The 17,792-nt window shown below is 62.8% G+C and overlaps 5 protein-coding genes across 5 annotated transcripts in view; 4 read left to right on the forward strand and 1 right to left on the reverse strand.

The window, feature by feature from the left end:
• The window catches only part of EMIHUDRAFT_458978 (hypothetical protein), a gene marked incomplete at both ends in the record, with an annotated part of 3,372 nt that extends 1,535 nt beyond the window's left edge, over positions 1-1,837 (forward strand). The window contains 6 exons of the mRNA XM_005769892.1: positions 358-489; positions 605-667; positions 821-868; positions 1,363-1,422; positions 1,557-1,625; positions 1,775-1,837. Of these exons, the coding sequence (XP_005769949.1) occupies positions 358-489; positions 605-667; positions 821-868; positions 1,363-1,422; positions 1,557-1,625; positions 1,775-1,837 (435 nt within the window). The remainder of the gene's footprint in view (positions 1-357; positions 490-604; positions 668-820; positions 869-1,362; positions 1,423-1,556; positions 1,626-1,774) is intronic.
• A 229-nt stretch (positions 1,838-2,066) lies between these two features.
• Positions 2,067-5,964, forward strand: EMIHUDRAFT_458979 (hypothetical protein; the record flags this gene model as incomplete). The annotated part of the gene is made up of 14 exons (XM_005769893.1): positions 2,067-2,075; positions 2,142-2,251; positions 2,550-2,638; positions 2,901-2,979; positions 3,063-3,130; positions 3,298-3,385; positions 3,460-3,502; positions 3,841-3,890; positions 3,940-3,984; positions 4,262-4,441; positions 4,524-4,582; positions 4,744-4,881; positions 5,251-5,323; positions 5,845-5,964. The coding sequence occupies exons 2-14, from the start codon at positions 2,180-2,182 to the stop codon at positions 5,962-5,964; spliced, it is 1,104 nt and encodes a 367-aa protein (XP_005769950.1). The 5' UTR covers positions 2,067-2,075; positions 2,142-2,179.
• A 746-nt stretch (positions 5,965-6,710) lies between these two features.
• On the forward strand, positions 6,711-7,593 carry EMIHUDRAFT_244073 (hypothetical protein; the record flags this gene model as incomplete). The annotated part of the gene is made up of 2 exons (XM_005769894.1): positions 6,711-7,322; positions 7,405-7,593. The coding sequence occupies 2 exons, from the start codon at positions 6,711-6,713 to the stop codon at positions 7,591-7,593; spliced, it is 801 nt and encodes a 266-aa protein (XP_005769951.1).
• A 3,998-nt stretch (positions 7,594-11,591) lies between these two features.
• EMIHUDRAFT_470281 (hypothetical protein) lies at positions 11,592-12,826 on the reverse strand (the record flags this gene model as incomplete). Its single annotated transcript, XM_005769895.1, has 3 exons — positions 11,592-11,738; positions 11,773-11,867; positions 12,479-12,826. The coding sequence occupies 3 exons, from the start codon at positions 12,824-12,826 to the stop codon at positions 11,651-11,653; spliced, it is 531 nt and encodes a 176-aa protein (XP_005769952.1). The 3' UTR covers positions 11,592-11,650.
• A 1,552-nt stretch (positions 12,827-14,378) lies between these two features.
• EMIHUDRAFT_458981 (hypothetical protein) overlaps positions 14,379-17,792 on the forward strand; it is a gene marked incomplete at its 5' end in the record, with an annotated part of 6,306 nt that continues 2,892 nt past the window's right edge. The window contains 2 exons of the mRNA XM_005769896.1: positions 14,379-15,044; positions 15,782-15,994. Coding sequence (XP_005769953.1) covers positions 14,379-15,044; positions 15,782-15,994 — 879 coding nt within the window. The remainder of the gene's footprint in view (positions 15,045-15,781; positions 15,995-17,792) is intronic.

A 17,792-nucleotide genomic window follows, 5' to 3' on the forward strand; every position in this document is an offset into this window, starting at 1 on the left:
AGGGCGGCAGGTTTGCGCAGCTCGGCGAAGCCGCAAAGGCGAGCGTTCGCTCTTCTCTCGAGGCGCGTCGAGATCTAGGGGAGATCTGGGGGAGATCTGGGGGAGATCTGGGGGAGATCTGGGGGAGATCTGGGGGAGATCTGGGGGAGATCTGGGGGAGATCTGGGGGAGATCTGGGGGAGATCTGGGGGAGAGTGGTGGGCGGAGGCGCGCCTCTTCCTCGGACATATCTCCCACCATCTCCCCATATCTCCCCACATCTCCCCACCATCTCCCGATATCTCCCCATATCTCCCCACCATCTCCCCACCATCTCCCCATATCTCCCAATACCTCCCCACCGCCTCCCCATCTCAGGCGTACGTCGCCAGCCTCGCCTCTTCCTCGGACAGCGACACCACGCCGCCGTATGTCCGAAACAAGTTCTCGCAGCTGTACGTCGCGCTGATGCGGGCGGAGTACCCCGTGAGGTGGCCGACGCCGTTCGAGGCTCCGCTCCGCCCCCCCTCCTGCCGCGGATGAATGATTAGTCCTCCGCCCCCGTGCCGCTCTGAAGCAGATGCATGATACGTCGCTACTTATCCCCTTGGTTGGGTCTGGCCAGGCTCTGCTCGCCTCGCTGCCGCTCGGGGCCTCTGCGGTGGACTTGTTCCTGCGCGTGCTCCAGGCCAACACTTGGTTAATGATTCAGTCATTCAGTTAGAGTCAGTTGTTGAGTGATTCCTTGTCCCTGCGCCTGCTCCAGGCCAACACGTAATTAATAGATGAGGGATCAGTAAGTGAAGTAATGACTCATTGCTTGCTCCTGCGCCTGCTCCAGACTGTGCACGAGGACATCGTCTCTCCGGAGGTTTCGACTTTCGACGCGCAGGCGGCCTCCAGATCTCCCCATATCTCCCCATATCTCCCCATATCTCTCCGGAGGTTTCGACTTTCGACGCGCAGGCGGCCTCCATATCTCCCCATATCTCCCCATATCTCCCCATATCTCCTCGGAGGTTTCGACTTTCGACGCGCAGGCGGCCTCCATATCTCCCCATATCTCCCCATATCTCCCCATATCTCCTCGGAGGTTTCGACTTTCGACGCGCAGGCGGCCTCCATATCTCCCCATATCTCCCCATATCTCCCCATATCTCCTCGGAGGTTTCGACTTTCGACGCGCAGGCGGCCTCCATATCTCCCCATATCTCCCCATATCTCCCCATATCTCCTCGGAGGTTTCGGACGCGCAGGCGGCCTCCCGCGTCAAGGACGCGGTTCATTATTAATTAAGAGGAATGAGCTAGAGGGGCTGAGTGGCTGTCGATCAGTCCACCAGACGGCCTCCATATCTCCCCATATCTCCCCATATCTGTCCACCAGGCGGCCTCTCGCGTCAAGGACGCGATGCGGGAGCAGTGCGTCTCGCGCGTCGTCGAGGCCCTCGACTCGCCGCTCGCTGATAGCTAATACTAGTGGATGGTGAAGCCGAGTTAATTAATGCTAGGCCCTCGACTCGCTGCTCGCTGATAGGTAATACTAGTGGATGGTGAAGCCTAGTTAATTAATGCTAGGCCCTCTACTCGCTGCTCGCGCAGCTGCCGCTCGGCGAGGGGGTTGCGCCGCCCCCGTGGGCCGAGAAGGCGCATCTATTATTATTATTATTATTATTATTATTATTATTATTATTATTATTATTATTGTTGTTGTGCGCCGCCCCCGTGGGCCGAGAAGGCGCATCATCCCCCACCCCCACCCTCCCCCTCCTCACCTCCCGCCTCCTCCACCCAAGGCGCTCGGCATCGCGGCGCACTACACCGTCTGGGTGGACATCGGCTTGCTCGGCCCGCGCCGCTAGAAGCGGGAAGATGTACGCTCTTGTCATCCTGCTTTCCAAAGCAGCGCCCGAGAGGACGCGGGGTGAGAGTGGTATTCGCTGCATCCGCACCCGCTCGTGTCCACGCGGCGCACTGAAGGACACTGCACAAGTACCGCCGTCCTCCCGCGCTGAGGCTTGCGTCTTCCTCACGCAGGTTCGCCCCGCTTCCTGGCGCTGTACGCGTCGTTGCTGCAGCAGCCACCTCTACACGAGGGCGCGTGCCACGGCCTGCGACACACTGCCTAAGTAATTAATGAATTACCTATTAATTACTGTCAAGGCGCGTGCCACTGCTTGCGCGCGGTGGTCGAGAAGCGGATGGAGCCGGCGCCAAAGCTGCAGCACCTGCAGTCGATCCGCGCCGTCGAGATGCTCAGCGCCGCGCACGAGGCGATCTCCCCCAGATCTCCCCAGATCTCACCCAGATCTCACCCAGATCTCACCCAGATCTCACCCAGATCTCACCCAGATCTCGCCCAGATCTCACCCAGATCTCCCCAAATCTCCCCCAATATCCCCAGATCTCCCCCAGATCTCCCCAGATCTCCCCAGATCTCACCCAGATCTCACCCAGATCTCACCCAGATCCCAGCGCCGCGCACGAGGCGATGGTCGCGCGGGGACGCAACCCCCCCCCCCCCCCCTGCCTCCCCCCCTGGCCCACTGGCGCTCTGAATGGCTGCTCCAGGGGATGGTGGCGCGGGGACGGCCGCTGACGGAGCCGTTCGCCGCGCTGGTCGCGCAGTGCTCGCTCGAGCTTCTTGACGTCTGGGACAGGCTCCCTGTCTATCTCCCCAGATCTCCCCCACATCTCCCCCACATCTCCCCCACATCTCCCCACATCTCCCCCACATCTCGAGGCCTGGGACAGGCTCCCTATCTATCTCCCCCACATCTCCCCCACATCTCCCCCACATCTCCCCACATCTCCCCCACATCTCGAGGCCTGGGACAGGCTCCCTATCTATCTCCCCACATCTCCCCCACATCTCCCCCCACATCTCCCCCACATCTCCCCACATCTCGAGGCCTGGGACAGGCTCTCCCAGCGCGGCGGCGAGGCGGCGGGCGAGGGAGCGGCCGATCTGCTTCGCGCGTCGATGCCGCTGCTGCTGGCGGCGCTCGCCTCGGACAAAGCTCGCAGGCTAGCGGTGCATGCGCCCTTCGCTGAGTGTGCTCGTTCCTCCACTCCTCTCCTCAGGCGCTCGCCTCCGACGGGCTCGAGGTGTCGTCGAGCACGATGCCCTTCCTGCACGCGTACCTCGGCCGGCTTCGCACCCCTAGAAGCAGAATACGTAGTCTTGTACTCCAACCAGCGCCCGAGAGGGCCACGTATTCCGCTGCACTCACCCATATTCCGCCGTACTCACGCGGTGCTCTGAAGCCGCTGCACAACACCGTCCCCCCGCCCTGAGGTTGGCGTACTCAGCGCTCAGGCTTCGCAAGCTGCTCCCGGCGGCGAGCGCCATCGCGCAGCACGAGGCGCACCTGCAGCAGCTGCTCGTCCAGCTCGCTCGCCGGTCGGTGCATCCCGACGGCGCGGAGGCGCTAGAAGGGGGAATGCGCATTCCTTTGTCTTTGCAACTCGCGCTCGGCAGGACACGTATCGCTCGGTAGGACACGTATCGCTCGGCAGGACACGTATCGCTCGGCAGGACACGTCTTTCATTGTCCTCCGCCGCGCATGCACTGCACTCATAGCTCGTGTGTTCCCGCGCTGCTCCGAAATGGCCTAGGGTACGGGTACCGTGGGGGTAGGGTATTAGCTCGTGTGTTCCCGCGCTGCTCAGAATACGCGGCTCGGCACGCGGGACCCTCCCCTACCCCGCGGTACCCGAACCCACCCTCCCCTACCCCACGGTACCCGAACCCACCCTCCCCTACCCCACGGTACCCGAACCCGCCCTCACGCCGCCCTCGGCTCGGTACCGCCTCCCCGCCCCGCGGGTGCCCTCATGGTTGGCGTGTTCAGCTCGTAGGCGCGGCGGGCTTGCCGTCGGAGGAGCCGGGGCACGGCGAGGCCGGCCGGGTGAGTGCATGCATGCGTCGATGAAGTGGTCCATGTCTCCACTGAGTAGGACCCAGACGACGACGAGACCAGCTTTGCGGACTACCGCAGAGAGGTATGGGGAGATATGGGGAGATATGGGGAGATACGACGAGACCAGCTTTGCAGACTACCGCCGCGAGGCAGCAGAATAGTACAGCTGTGAATAGTATAGCTGTGAATAGTATAGCTTTGCAGACTACCGCCGCGAGGCAGCAGACCTTTCCTAGACCTTTCCTAGACCTTTCCTAGACCTTTCCTAGACTATCGCCGCGAGGCAGCAGAGCCGCCGCTGCTGCTCCGCTTCGCGCCGCTCAACCAGCCAGCTGAGGAGGAGCGATCCGTTGCGGTAGGTGTCGACGCTGTTCCGCTCCGCCGCGCGCGTGCACCCGTCCCTCGCGTGCGCGTTTGTCAAGTCGACTTTACAGTCGGTGCTCGGCGCCAGCGACGCGGAGCGGCCAGAGGGCGTCCAGTGGTCTCACGTCGAGGTTGCGCTGTGGCTGCTGTACTTGCTGGGGGAGGGGCTGCCCGAGGCGGCCACGCGCGAGATCGCCTCCCCTACCCCCACGGTACCGCACCCATCCCCCCCCACCCCCCACGGTACCCGAACCCTAGGCGACCACGCGCGAGAAGGGCGGGCCGTTCGGGGAGCTGATGCTCGCCCTGCTCTCCTCGTCTGCCGGCCTAGACGCTGACATATGGAGTCTTGTACTCCAACTAGCACCCGAGAGGAGGCGTACTCCGCTCTCTTCTTCTCCGTTGTACTCACGCCGTGGTCTGAAGACGCTGCAGAATACTTTACTCCCGCCCTGAGGTTGGCGTGTTCTGCTTGTAGGTCTGCCGCGTCGCACCCGCACGCCGCCGTCTCGCTCCAGTACCTCGAGATCGTGGTGCGGTACTACCGCTTCTTCCTGCAGCAGCCGGCGCTGCTGCCCGACACGCTGCGCTCCTTCCTCGGCGCGCGCGGCATCCGGTCGCCGCAGCAGGCGAGATCTGGGGAGATGTGGGGAGATGTGGGGAGATGTGGGGAGATATGTCGGCATCCGGTCGCAGCAGCAGGCGAGATCTGGGGAGATGTGGGGAGATGTGGGGAGATATGTCGGCATCCGGTCGCCGCAGCAGGCGAGAAGTGGGGGGATGTGGGGAGATGTGGGGAGATGTGGGGAGATTGTCGGCATCCGGTCGCAGCAGCAGCCCCCCCTTCACTCTCTTTCCGCCGAGATATGGCCGAGGTGCAGCCGAGGTGCAGCCGAGGCGTAGCCGAGGTGCAGCCGAGGCGCAGCCGAAGCACAGCCGAGGCGCAGCCGAGGGGCGGCCGAGCTTTCCTCAAACCTTCCCTGAGTCTCTTCCTCCAGCGTTCCTCGAACGTTCCTCGAACGTTCCTCGAACCTTCCTCGACGTCGGCAGGCGCTTCGGTCCCGCGCGTGCCAGCTGCTGCTCCGTTTCGTCAAGCAGACGCTCAAGTCGGCGACGGCGACTCTTCCCTCGCCTCCCCTGCCCCCACGGTACCCGAACCAATCCCCTACCCCCACGGCACCCGAACCCTAGGCGACTCAGCTCGAGATCGCAGCCTCGCTCGTCGACACGCTGCAGCGGCAGCCCGCGCCGCGCTCTTTGCGCGACGGCGGCGGCGGAGGCGGCAACGGGGCGGACGGCGCGGCGGCCACTGAAACTGGCGGTGGCGGCGGGGGGCATGGGCGCGAACCTTCTCGGAAGCTTCCCGCAGGCGGGGAGCCGGTGCTGAGCGACGCGGAGGAGCTGTGCTTGTACGAGGCGAGATTTAGCCGAGATTTAGCCGCGGTGTTGCCGAGGTGTAGCCGAGGTGTCTCCGAGATGAAGAGCTGCGGGCTGCTGCCGTCCACAGCGACACCTCACGACTATCACAGCGACACCTCACGACTGCCGGCTACTGATCACTGAGTGACTGCTTGCGGAGGCGTGCGGGCTGCTGCTCGGCTCGGGCCTCGCCTCCGAGGAGCAGGCGGCGGCGGCAGCGGCCAAGCTCTCCGAGCTGCTAGCCTTGCCGATGAACCAGCTGCAGGCGACTTCGATGTAGGGACTAGTAGGAGTACGTCGTAGCAGCAGCGGTGGCGGAGCCTTCCCGCCCCTTCATAGTTTACCGCGAATCAACAGTATTTGGCAATGGACTAGAGCTCTCTCCCGCTCCTCCCCCCCCCTCCCAACCCAACTCCAGGCTGCCTCACTCCGGCGCCCCCCCGCACGGCTTCCTTCACGGCTGCACACCCGCCTGTTCACTTCCCCACAGGCGCTCTGTCAGACAGCGCCGCCTCCCGCCGCCGCCGCCGCCGCCGCCGCCGCGCCGTCGCTCTGCCGGCAGGACGGGAGCGCCGTCGAGGCGGAGGAGCGGAGGGCGATGGAGGCGACGCACCACCCTACTGCCACAGGACCGAACCCACACCGGAGTCGAGACTCGCGAGTGTGCGGTGTGCTAGGCGGCGCACCGCATCGCGGTCATCGCGGCAGTGTCGAAGGGCTTCTCGTCGCTGGCGCACGCGGGGACGCGCGACGCGTTCACGGCGGCGATCCAGCTCTGCCTCGCACGCCGAGTGATGAAGAAATCACTGCTCAGCTCGCATCGAGTAGGCTGCGATCCAGCTCTGCCTCGCCTCCCTCGGCCCTCTCGGCTCGAGCGGCGAAGTCCGCGCAAAGACGGTGACTATCCTAAGAATAACAATAATGATAATGATAATGATAATAAGAATACTAAGAACAATGATGATGAGTATAATACGATGATACTAATAGTATTAGTGATTATAATAGGTGACTCTCTTGCACCGGATGGTCGAGACGTTCGCCCTCGACGTGCTCGGCGCGCTGCAGCCGGCGCTGCCGCACCTTCTGCGCGCGTCGGATGCGAAGGAGATCGCCGCCGCCGTCGCGCTGGTCAACCAGATCGTCCTCAAGTTCAAGGGGAGCGTCGCGGCGTCCGTGTCCCCGGTGGTCGCGGCGCTGTCCGCGGCTGTCTTTGCGCAGCTGGCCGCGCTGGAGGGGGCGGTGGCGGCCGAGGTGGGCGGCGGCGGTCGCGCGTCCATGTCGGAGGGGGCGCGGGAAAGGCACGCGCTGCTGCGCGGCTACTTCACCTTCCTCCACTCGCTGGTCCACTGTGACCTCGCCGCCGTGCTGTGCGACGCCAACAACCTGCCGCTGCTCGACGCGGCGCTGGGGCGGCTGCTGCAGGGGTGCGTCGAGGGCCCCGATCTGACGCTGCAGCGGCAGTGCTTCGCGGTCCTCCAGAAGCTGGTCGAGCACCTCGGCGGGGCGGACGAGACGTTCGACACGTACATCCGCGAGCGGATGCTGCCCGCCTGCTTCGGCGCGCTCTCGCAGCCCCACTTCCGGCTCGCCGACGCCGCGGCGCTGCAGCTGCTCGAGGCGGTCGCGGCGCTGCAGGTTGCGATGCTGGCCAAGCTCGGCCAAGAGTGAGAATTGCCAGAATAACAAGTCAATATCAGTCAAACTGGCAACTGTGCAGGTTGCGATGCTGGCCAAGCTCGGCCGTCCCTTTGCGGCGCACTTGCACGACGTCTACCTGCCGCAGCAGCTGCAGTGCTCGCCCGCCTTTTGCGACGAGTACGCCGCCCTGCTCGCCGCCGGGGAGCCGCGCGCGCTGCGCGACTTCCTCCGCTCGCACCTGCTGGCGGCGGGCGGAGGGAAGTCATAGCGGGTTGGCTGCCGGGCGGGAGAGGGTGGCGGTGAAGGAAAAACTCCTTGCCCCCCCCCTTCCCCCTCCCCCTGGGGGCCCCGGAGCCCCCCCCCCCCCCCCCACCCACCTCTTTGCACACACACACACACCCCTTCGTAGCTACCCCTACCAGCGCCCTCCGCATACCGCCTCTCTGCGCATGCCCCCGCCCCGCGGGAGGACGGCACGGCGGCGGTCGCGACGCGCCGCCGCCGCTCACTCCGCTTGCCATCGTCGGAGAGAGTTCAGCGAGGCAACAAGGACAAGAGTGAATCGTGTGTAAGCCTGTCGTCGATCGGTGGGTTGTACGAGTGTCACACTCAAAGGTTATCGGAACAGAAATATATTTGGTGGCACTTGCGGAGCGCCGACATTTGTGGAGTGCACAGTCATTTTCTCCTCACTGCTCACGGGCTGCAGTCACGCGGCATCCGTCATCTCCCGCCCCGGGCGCCCCCCTTCCCTGTGTACGAGTTTGCTGTAGTGTGTAGTTTCGGTTCAGCCCCCTGACAACCCCATAACACTACGCTACGTCTAGGGTACCGAGGCTCACCCCCCCCCTTCGCGCCTGCTGTTTTTTCCTGCCAAACCAGCGGGATCTCGGTGGGGCGTCAGCGCCTCTCGGTGGGGGGCATCATGCGCTCGCGGGGCTGCCCGACGGGGCGGGCCTCGTGCCGATGGACCCAGCGGAGGTGCCCGACCAGTCGGAGCCGCGCCGACGCGCCGCGCGCGAGACCACCAGCCAGCTTTTCGGCCGGGCCGAGCACGAGGCGTCGAGAAGGTAGAGACTGAAAACAGCCGCCGCTTTTTTTGCCTCTTTTTGAGCGCTGCTGCTGCACACCCAGCCCACCAGTAATACTAGAAGCACCAGATCCACCCCGTCGCGAGCTTGACCGCCTCCCACCCCGGTGACCGCCCACAGGTGGCGGATCGCGAGCGTAGCTGCGTAGGGTGCCCACAAGACCCCAAAGAAAATACTGAGGGGTGGCCCGTCTACCGTCTGCCGGTAGACCGGGTAGACGGTAGACCATTTGGTAGACGAGTCTACCGGTAGACCGTAATGAACCTACGACTGCAGTCTACCGGTAGACTTGGTAGACCGCGGTCACACACACACACACACACACTAGACCGCGGTAGACTCGTCTACCCCTTTCCGCATCTCCAGCTCGGGTGGCGAGGGCCAGCACAGTTCCACACACCTTCCAACTCATTTTGCTGCAACGCGTAGCTTACAAATGGCAACTTGACTGAAAACTCTCCCTGGTTTTGGCATCTTGCGGCTAGCTCTTCAACTTTCTTGTTTTTGAAGCCACCCAACCCCTCCCTTGGGTTGTCTGTTTCAAATAAGGTGTGCCTCATATGGTGACTCGGCCGCTCTCGGCCACACGGCGCCAGCCTCGCCCCCACGCGTGCACGAGCGGGTACGACCAGGGAAGCAAGTTCATCTGCGCCACCGCTATCGCGTGCCCCGGCTGCGGCCTGTGCTTCGCCTCGAGCGCCTCCAGTAGTGCCGCCTGGCCCGCGAGGCCGATCCGATGGTGAATGAGATGCCGAAAAGTTGCACGCGAGCTCGTAGCGCCGTCTTGGCACACGTCTGCTACTACTCGCACTCGACGGCGTCGTCGCAGTAATGCTCGTTGCCAGTCTGGCGATATCGCTGGCGCAGTGCCCCATCTCCTCCGACGCGTCTCAGGACCCACACCTCTCCTTTGCGCACGGAGGGCGCGCTGACTTCCGCGGTCAAAACGGTACCAGCTGCCGCTTACCTACCCTTACTGCCGCCCTCACTGCCACGCACACAGTCCTGCCACCACCCAAGAAGAGCTGACAGAGGTACACGCGCCTTGTGTATGTGCAGACCACCTCTACAACTTTCTGTCGGCACCCGGCATCGCCCTCAACGTCCGCATTGAGGAGGCTACGTTTCGTCTCAACGGAGGACGCCTCGAGGTGGATGGGAGCTTCATCACCGAGGCGCACCTCATGGCTCGCGTCGGAGGCAACAAGCGCAAGACTGCAACCGTCTCCTTTTGGGGGTCTCGTCTGAACCCATTTAACTCGGGATGGGATGTTGTCAACGGCACGTGCGGCGTCCGTCGCTTCATCTTTGGCCTCGCAGGCGGCATGACAAAGAGAGAGAGCAGGGAGAGTGCTGAGTGGGCAAGCCGACACCAACGTTAGGCCTTGAGTGGGGCAACGAGAGTCCCCTCCGTGCACCTTTAGGTCACAAGGCGTGCGAAGAGCTCTCCGTGAAGATGGGTTACTCGAGCGCAAATTTCGCGCTACGCGGCTGGAACATCACTGTGCGTGGCAACCACGTTTACGGCTGGGCGGCAGGTCCAAAGCACCGGCTCGACGTCTCCTTCAGTGCTTCGAAGCTCGCTGCCGCGCGCGACCTCCCGCACGGCATTATCGGGCAGTCGTTTGCAAGCGAGGAACCGCGTCACGGCAAGGTCGACCTCTACCCAGAGGTGGGAGGTAGCTGGGATTTAGCTGACGTCGGGGGTTGGGCGTCTGTCTGCCTCTTCCTACCTATCTCTCTTCGCAGTCTCTCGCCAATTTTCTCGCACCTTCATGCCGCCTCGCGGTCGTCTCACTCTCGTCGTTCTCTCTCCTGTCGCTTCATCCGCTCTGACTCATCGCTCTCCTCGGCCTCGTGCGACGAAGGCCACAATTTCTTTTTGCGCAGCTGCTTGTGGGCGAAAATTTCTTTTTTCGCACGACACTGAAGTCGCGTGAACAGGGCATCTTATGTGCAGTGGGGCTACAACTGTAGCGCGTCGGCAGGATCCCCAAAACCGTCGCAAAGCTGTCCCCCCCCCCCCCCCGGCGCAAACTTTAAACCACCATAAACATCAGTCTGACAACACAAACAACTCTAACACTCACTCGTCATTTGGGGCCTGGAGCCCTGTTCACGCGCGCGCGAGACTGCCAGGGCCGGGCACTGGGCTCTGCGTCTGGTCTGCGGGGCGGCAAGACATGGCTAGATATCATGTAGGCCCCACGTGATCGGAGGTAGAAAAAAACTGTTCATGTTACAAAAACAACAGAAACAAAACAAATAAAAATCTCTCTCAGAAACACGCCGCTTTGCGCCTAACCTTAACGCTTGAGTGTTAAGATCGAAAGATTTAAGCAAGCCATAAGAGTGCCCCCGGGGCTTCCCGCATACGGGCCCAGCGCCACACACTCTCGACATCTCTCATCAGAAGGCAAGGTAAGGTAATTTCTCCACACACTCAATTACAAAGTGGTGGGTATCCCTCGCATCTCCACACCCCGCCGGACAGGCACACGGGCAGGACCAGGAGAGAGCAGGCACGGCATTCAATTTCAAAGAGAGTGCAAAAGGCATCAGAAAAAAATTGCTTTGACCCAAAATACTCGGCACAGTGTTATCCCCTACCCCCCCCCCCCCCTGTCCTCTCTGGACTAGACATGTGCACTACATTGCCTGGGGGTGGGGTGGTGGGGCTCTATCGGGGCATGGTGGCTTGTTGTAGGATATGAGTTGTGGGCGTGGGTCGCCGGCTTTCGCCAGCCTTCTGCAGGCATCCTAAGTTCGGCGGCTCAGCCTCCTCCGTGCCAGGGATCGCGCGGGGCGCAGCACGCCCTGTGTCGTCTGCGCGAGATCCTAGTCCCTGGTTCACCGAGGCGCCCCCTACAGGGGGTCAGCTCAGCCGCGTTCCTTGTAGTGTGATGCCTTTAAGTCTTTAGGTAGTTGGTTCTAGGTAATTCGTTAGCTAGCGCTCTTTTGGAGTGGGGCCATCTTTCACTCTCCCACTCCCACTGACTCTGACTCGGGTGTTGTGTCTGTCTCGCGTCGCGCGATGTCTGGTTGTGTCTGTCTCTGCGCTTTTGAGTGATTTTTGCCGTGAGACAGTGTTCACAGGCGTGTTGCTGCCACCATAATAACAGTCCGTCCCACACAGCTCGAGCCCTACTTTCCTCTCTTCTCTACCATTGTTGGGCTGTATATTCATGTATACGGGCCCAGCGCCACACCCTCTCGATATCTCTCATCAGATCATCAGAAGGTGTACCTCCCGACGAGGTCGCCGAGGCTCTTGCTCTGTGGCAGGATCTCGCACACGCCGGCGACGACCCAGCTGTCGCACCTGCGAGCGGCGAACGGGCTCTGGACGAAAGGACAGGTGCAGCGGGGCGGCCAGGCTGCGGCGGTGGGCGTCGCTCCCCATCTCTGGCAGCAGCGCGTCGAGCTCGGAGACGGCTCCGGTGAGCTCCGCCTGCGGGAAGAGAGGAGGGAAGGTTAGGTACCCTCGCGACTCCACGTCTACAGGAGCCCCGCGGCATTCAAAGTGCAAGGCCCGGTGCGCGTGGGCTCAGAGCGGTGTGAGCGCGGTGTGTGTGAGACAGGAGCGTGGGAGGGGGCACCGCTGCTGCATCTCGGCTACATCTCGGGTGTATCTCCGTTGCGTGTCTCGCCTGCAGCTGCTCCGCAGTGACCATCAGCTCCTTTTTGTTGGTCTGCGCCGCGTACACGCCTGGAGAGGCCGAGAGAGGCTGTGGCAGGACGTGGGCGTCGGTGGGGCGGGAGAGGGCGGTGTGTTCGGCGTGAAGGCCGTGGGACTGCAGTGGAAGATTCGGGTCTCCACTGCAGTGGAATACAGCCATGTGTGGGCACTTGTGGGGTCCACAGTGGAAATGCAGCCACGACAAACGGAGATGCAACCACAAGCTGGAATGCATGATGCACAGGATGGTGAACTCATGACGCGGGCCGCGCGCCATTCTCGAGCGCAGAGATGCGACGCATGAGCGCGGTCCGCTTGGAGAGGAGCGAGGAGGAGCGGGCGGCGTCTCCCGCCGCCGCCCACGCCGCCGCCCGGGACTTGACCGACTCGCCGGTGTAGCCCTTGAAGGTCATCGCCGCGAGGAGCACGGACGTGACTTTGCGGACCTCATCCCACCGCCGCTGCTCGAGCAGTGGGCCGCAGGCGGCAAGCTCCTCCCGTGATTGCCGTAGCCTCAGCGTTAGCGGGTCGTCGCCCTTGTAGGAGCGGGCTGAGGCAGGCACAGCGGAGAGCGGCAAGGCGAGCAGCGTGGCGAGCGGCGCGAGCACGGCCGAGCGGCGAGAGAAGAGCGGCGAGCGGTAGGCACGGCTCTCATGACGCGGCGAAGCCGGGTGCAGGGCGGCGAGCGAGAGCACCGGGTGCAGGGCGGCGAGCGAGAGCACCGCGGCCATCGCAGACGGATAAAGAATTTAAACAAAGCAACTCTCTCTCACAGCACACAGGCATACTGAGCGGCAGCTGCGCTGGAAATAAGGAAGAGGCGCGTCACTTCATGCGGAAGCTCGACAAACACACAGCGAGGGCGACAGCAAGAGTTGAACGGGAGGCGCCGGACTCAAAAGACACCGCCACATTCCTGAGACGAGCGAGGGCAGCCTCCTTAAAGGCGAAAGGGTCTAGATTTGGGGCGCTCGCCGAAGAGGAGTACGACAAAATAGCACCCGTGATTGCATGCACGCTACCCGCACTCACGGACTCCATACCCGAAAGAAAGAGAAGGGAGCTCGCGGGAGAGGTGACGAGTGAACTTCAGGTAGTGGGGAAGGCAGCCTCGATTGCCATACAGACATGGGTGCGAAACAACGACAAGACCAAGGCAAGGGCAGAGGAACGAGAGAAGAATATAGGGTGGATAAAGCGCATGTTCACGGCATGGAGGGTGAGCCACACCGAACGTACCGAGCGAAGAGCTGAGCGGAAGGAGGACGGGGAAGATGACTCGGGGGAGGACGAACCAGTGGAAATTCAGTTGTCAGATGTCACGATGCACCCGAAGGGGACCCCAGCGCCGGCATCATCCGTAGAGGCACGAGTGTTCGAAGAGAGAGTGGACCTGAGCAACAACATGACGTGTAGGCAAATGATCGGAGTGGGAGTCAGAAATGTGGTCCTTGCGCGAGGGGAGCTTGATAGACTCGAGGGGCCAGGATACGCCGCGAGGAGGACGGAGTTGCGCAAGGCGAAAGAAGCCGCGAGAACAAGGGACCGGCAGGCGGCGGCGTCGCAGGACGAGGCAGAAGAGAACGACGCGACAGAGGAGGAAGTGACAAGGGAGAGACCGACGAGAGTGGGACGGCCGCGAGGTGGCATGAAGGTTGCAGCGAGAAGCGGCGAGAGACTGCGAAAAGAGATACGAAGAGGCAGACTCCCCAGGGTGGGCGACGGCTAGCGCACCACACTCCTCTCCTTAAAATCCCTGTGTGGTGGCGGCGTGCCGTTCTCCCATCCCTCCCTTGGGTTGTGTGTTTTCTTTCTTTCTTTTTAGCACACAGGCTCGACACAGGTGCGAACTGGCGCGTGCTAGGATAAAGAATTCGCGCCGCTCGCGGCGCGAGGTCCTCCGTGGGTGGATTTTTTCTTTTTTCTTTTAGATGAATATGATGTGCTGCGGGTGGTATAGTTACTGATTAATTAATTAAAAATGAATTAATACTCATCTTGGAAAAAAGAGAAAAATCCCTAGCGGGTGAGTGATCTGTGAGTGGCTCGGGTTACACCAATCCTCGCTACCCAACGCGGCCAAAGGATATCCACCTCGAGAGAGAGAGAGAGAGACTCTCTCTCTCTCTCTCTCTCTCTCTCTCTCTCTCTCTCTCTCTCTCCCACCTCGAGAACCTCGCGAGAACAATTTCTTTGTTATTTTTTTCCGAGGCAGGCCATCAACACGACATCGACCGCCTCCTGCACGCTGGGCGCCCCTCTCCCCCCTGTCGCCGCCCCTCGATGCCTCCGTCCGAGAGCCTCCGCCACCCTCTGGTGCGCGGAGCCGGCACCGAGCCGTGGCTCGGTCGCAACGGCTTCGCGCCTCCCCGCCGCTGCCGCGACACCGGCGCGCTCGTGGCGCTGCTGCTCTGCTTCGTTGCGATGGCGGCCATCGCCGCCGTCGCCCTGCGCGAGGGAGACATCGGCCGGCTCGAGACGGGCATGGACGTGACCAACCAGCTGTGCGGGCTGCGGCGCGAGGGCTACCCGGAGGCGATCGCCGAGCGGCCGTTTGTCTTTTTCGCCTGCCTGCCGTATGGCCGCCGCGAGCCGACGGTGTGCACGGCGGAGTGCCCGAAGGTGTCGGGGCAGTACGTGCGCTGGTACAACGGCTCGCTCATCTCGTGCCCCACCGCCAACGGCCGCTCCATTCCCGCCACCACCTACCCGACCACGCACCTGCAGCAGAACTGCGTGCCGTCCGCCGCGTCGCTGTACGCGCTCGTCGCCACCCAAATCGACACGGACGCCTTCCCCTCGACCCTGGAGGGGATGCTCAAGGCTCGCTGGCTCCTCGCCGCCGCCGCGTGCGCCGCCGCGCTGCTGGCCGCCGGCTGGGGGTTGGCTGTCCGCGCGCTGGCGCCGTCTCGACGGCGCGCGACCCTCAATAAGAGAAAGACAGAAGAGGTAGAGGACGGGGAGGAGAGGGACAACCTGCGCACACCTCGCGCTCTGCGAATGAGCGTCCTCCACGCACCCTCCACTCGCCTCTTAACTTGGCACCAGGCTCGCCCTCCTCGCGCTAATTAATTATTAATTAATTAATTAATTAACGAGTGCTCCACTCGCCTCTTAACTTGGCACCAGGCTCTTATTATTATTATTATTATTACTATTATTATTATTACTATTATTATAAGGCTCGCCCTCCTCGCGCTCTCCGCGTGTGTGTCGTCGCTGCTGCTGCTCGCGGCCCTAGAAGCGGAATACGCCTTCTTGTATCCCAACCAGCGCCCGAGAGGACCACGTATTCCGCTGTATTCACCCGCATTCCGCTGTATTCACTGTCTTCACCCCGTGCTCTGAAGACGCTGCACAATACCGCATTCGTGCCCTGAGGTTGGCGTGTTCTGCTTGTAGGCTGGCCGCCGCCCTCTGGTTCCGCTTCTTGCAGGCACACGCACACACACACACACACACACACACACACACACACACACACACACACACACACACACACACACACACACACACACACACACACACACACACACACACACACACACGCCGCTCACCCACGCGCACTGGGCCTTGCACTTTGAATGCCGTGGGGCTCCTGTCGTTAGACGTGGAGATGCGAGGGTCGCCCCCCCCTTGCCCCACCACCTCGTGTGTGTGGAGAAGTTTACCTTACCTTCTTGCAGGGCTTGTCGGTGGCGGGGGAGATGCCGGTCCTCCAGGGCTCTCTGCAGGTTGCGACAAACGCGCAGATGGCGGCAGCTCTCGCCGCCATCGCCACCGCCATCGCGGTCGGTGTCGGTGTCGCCCTGTCCTGCGGCCTGCAGCAGCGGCTGCTGCAGGCGGGCGGGCTGTTGCGAGAGGCGTCGGAGGCGATTGCATCGCTCCCAGCCCTCCTCGTCCTCCCGCTTCTCCTCTCCTGCGCCACCGCGCTGCCCGCCGCCGCGTCGCTGTGAACGGCGTCTCTTCACAGACCCGCTGCTGTGAACAGGCGCCATCGCTCTGCTCGCCGCCGCGTGGCTGTGAACGGCGTCTCTTCACACCCCCGCTGCTGTGAACAGGCGCCATCGCTCTGCTCGCCGCCGCGTGGCTGTGAACGGCGTCTCTTCACAGACCCGCTGCTGTGAACAGGCGCCATCGCTCTGCTCGCCGCCGCGTGGCTGTGAACGGCGTCTCTTCACAGACCCGCTGCTGTGAACAGGCGCCATCGCTCTGCTCGCCGCCGCATGGCTGTCTGTCTCCCTCTACATCGCCTCGGCCGGCAACACTTCCTAGACAGTTCCTAGACACTTCCTAGACACTTCCTCGTAGGACGCCTACCCAGTGCACGACCTCGATACTTCCTAGGCACTTCCTAGACACTTCGTAGACACTTCCTCATAGGCAGAGTCGAGCGCGGCGTCCTTCACGCTGATGAGCGGCTGCAGTGGCTGTTTCTGCTGCACAGCCTGGGCTCGCTGTGGGCGATGGAGGCCCGTATCTCCCCATATCTCCCCATATCTGGGCTCGCTGTGGGCGATGGAGGCCCATATCTCCCCATATCTCCCCATATCTCCCCATATCTGGGCTCGCTGTGGGCGATGGAGGCCCATATCTCCCCATATCTCCCCATATCTCCCCATATCTGGGCTCGCTGTGGGCGATGGAGGCCCATATCTCCCCATATCTCCCCATATCTGGGCTCGCTGTGGGCGATGGAGGCCCCCTCTTCCGTATCTCCCCATATCTCCCCATATCTCCCCATATCTGGGGGCTCGCTGTGGGCGATGGAGGTCCCCCTCTTCCGTCCTTAGCTCGATGTGGACGGCCCATTATGAACAACGCACCGCTGGCCGCGCCAGGTGCTCTTCCACTGGGCCTTTTGCGCCACGGCGGGGCTGATTGTGCGATGGTACTTCGGCGCGCCTTCCCTGGCCGAGGGCGGCGGCGGAGGCGCGCTGCTCCGCGCGTCATGCCGCACTCTGCGGTGCGCTCGGGCGGGCTCTCCTCGCCACCGGCTACGGAGTAGTCGTTGGTGAAATGATGCATGATTCGTCCCTAGGTACTCGGCCGGCTCCCTCGCCATCGGCTCCGCTGCAGCTGCCGCCGAGCCAGCCCCACGCGTGAACGGCGTCTCTTCACACCTCTGGTCCGCGAACAGGCTCGCTGCTAGTGCTGCCTGGCCGCCCGCTCCGTTTCCTGCTCGAGCATTGCTTGCACCAGGTGCGGCCACGACGAGAGGCCAGCAGCAGCCTTTACCCGCCGTCCCCTCCCCCCACCAGCACTCTCTTCACAGCAGCCTTTACCCGCCGTCCCCTCCCCCCACCAGCACTCTCTTCACAGCAGCCTTTACCCGCCGCCCCCTCCCCCCACCAGCACTCTCTTCACAGCAGCCTTTACCCGCCGCCCCCTCCCCCCACCAGCACTCTCTTCACAGCAGCCTTTACCCGCCGTCCCCTCCCCCCACCAGCACTCTCTTCACAGCAGCCTTTACCCGCCGTCCCCTCCCCCCACCAGCACTCTCTTCACAGCAGCCTTTACCCGCCGCCCCCTCCCCCCACCAGCACTCTCTTCACAGCAGCCTTTACCCGCCGTCCCCTCCCCCCACCAGCACTCTCTTCAAAGCATCTCTCTACCCGCTGTCCCCTCCCCCCACCAGCACTCTCTTCACAGCAGCGTTTACCCGCCGTCCCCTCCCCCCATCAGCACTCTCTCACA

This window comes from Emiliania huxleyi (genome assembly GCF_000372725.1).
Source record: "Emiliania huxleyi CCMP1516 unplaced genomic scaffold EMIHUscaffold_408, whole genome shotgun sequence".
Classification (NCBI taxonomy): domain Eukaryota; phylum Haptophyta; order Isochrysidales; family Noelaerhabdaceae; genus Emiliania; species Emiliania huxleyi.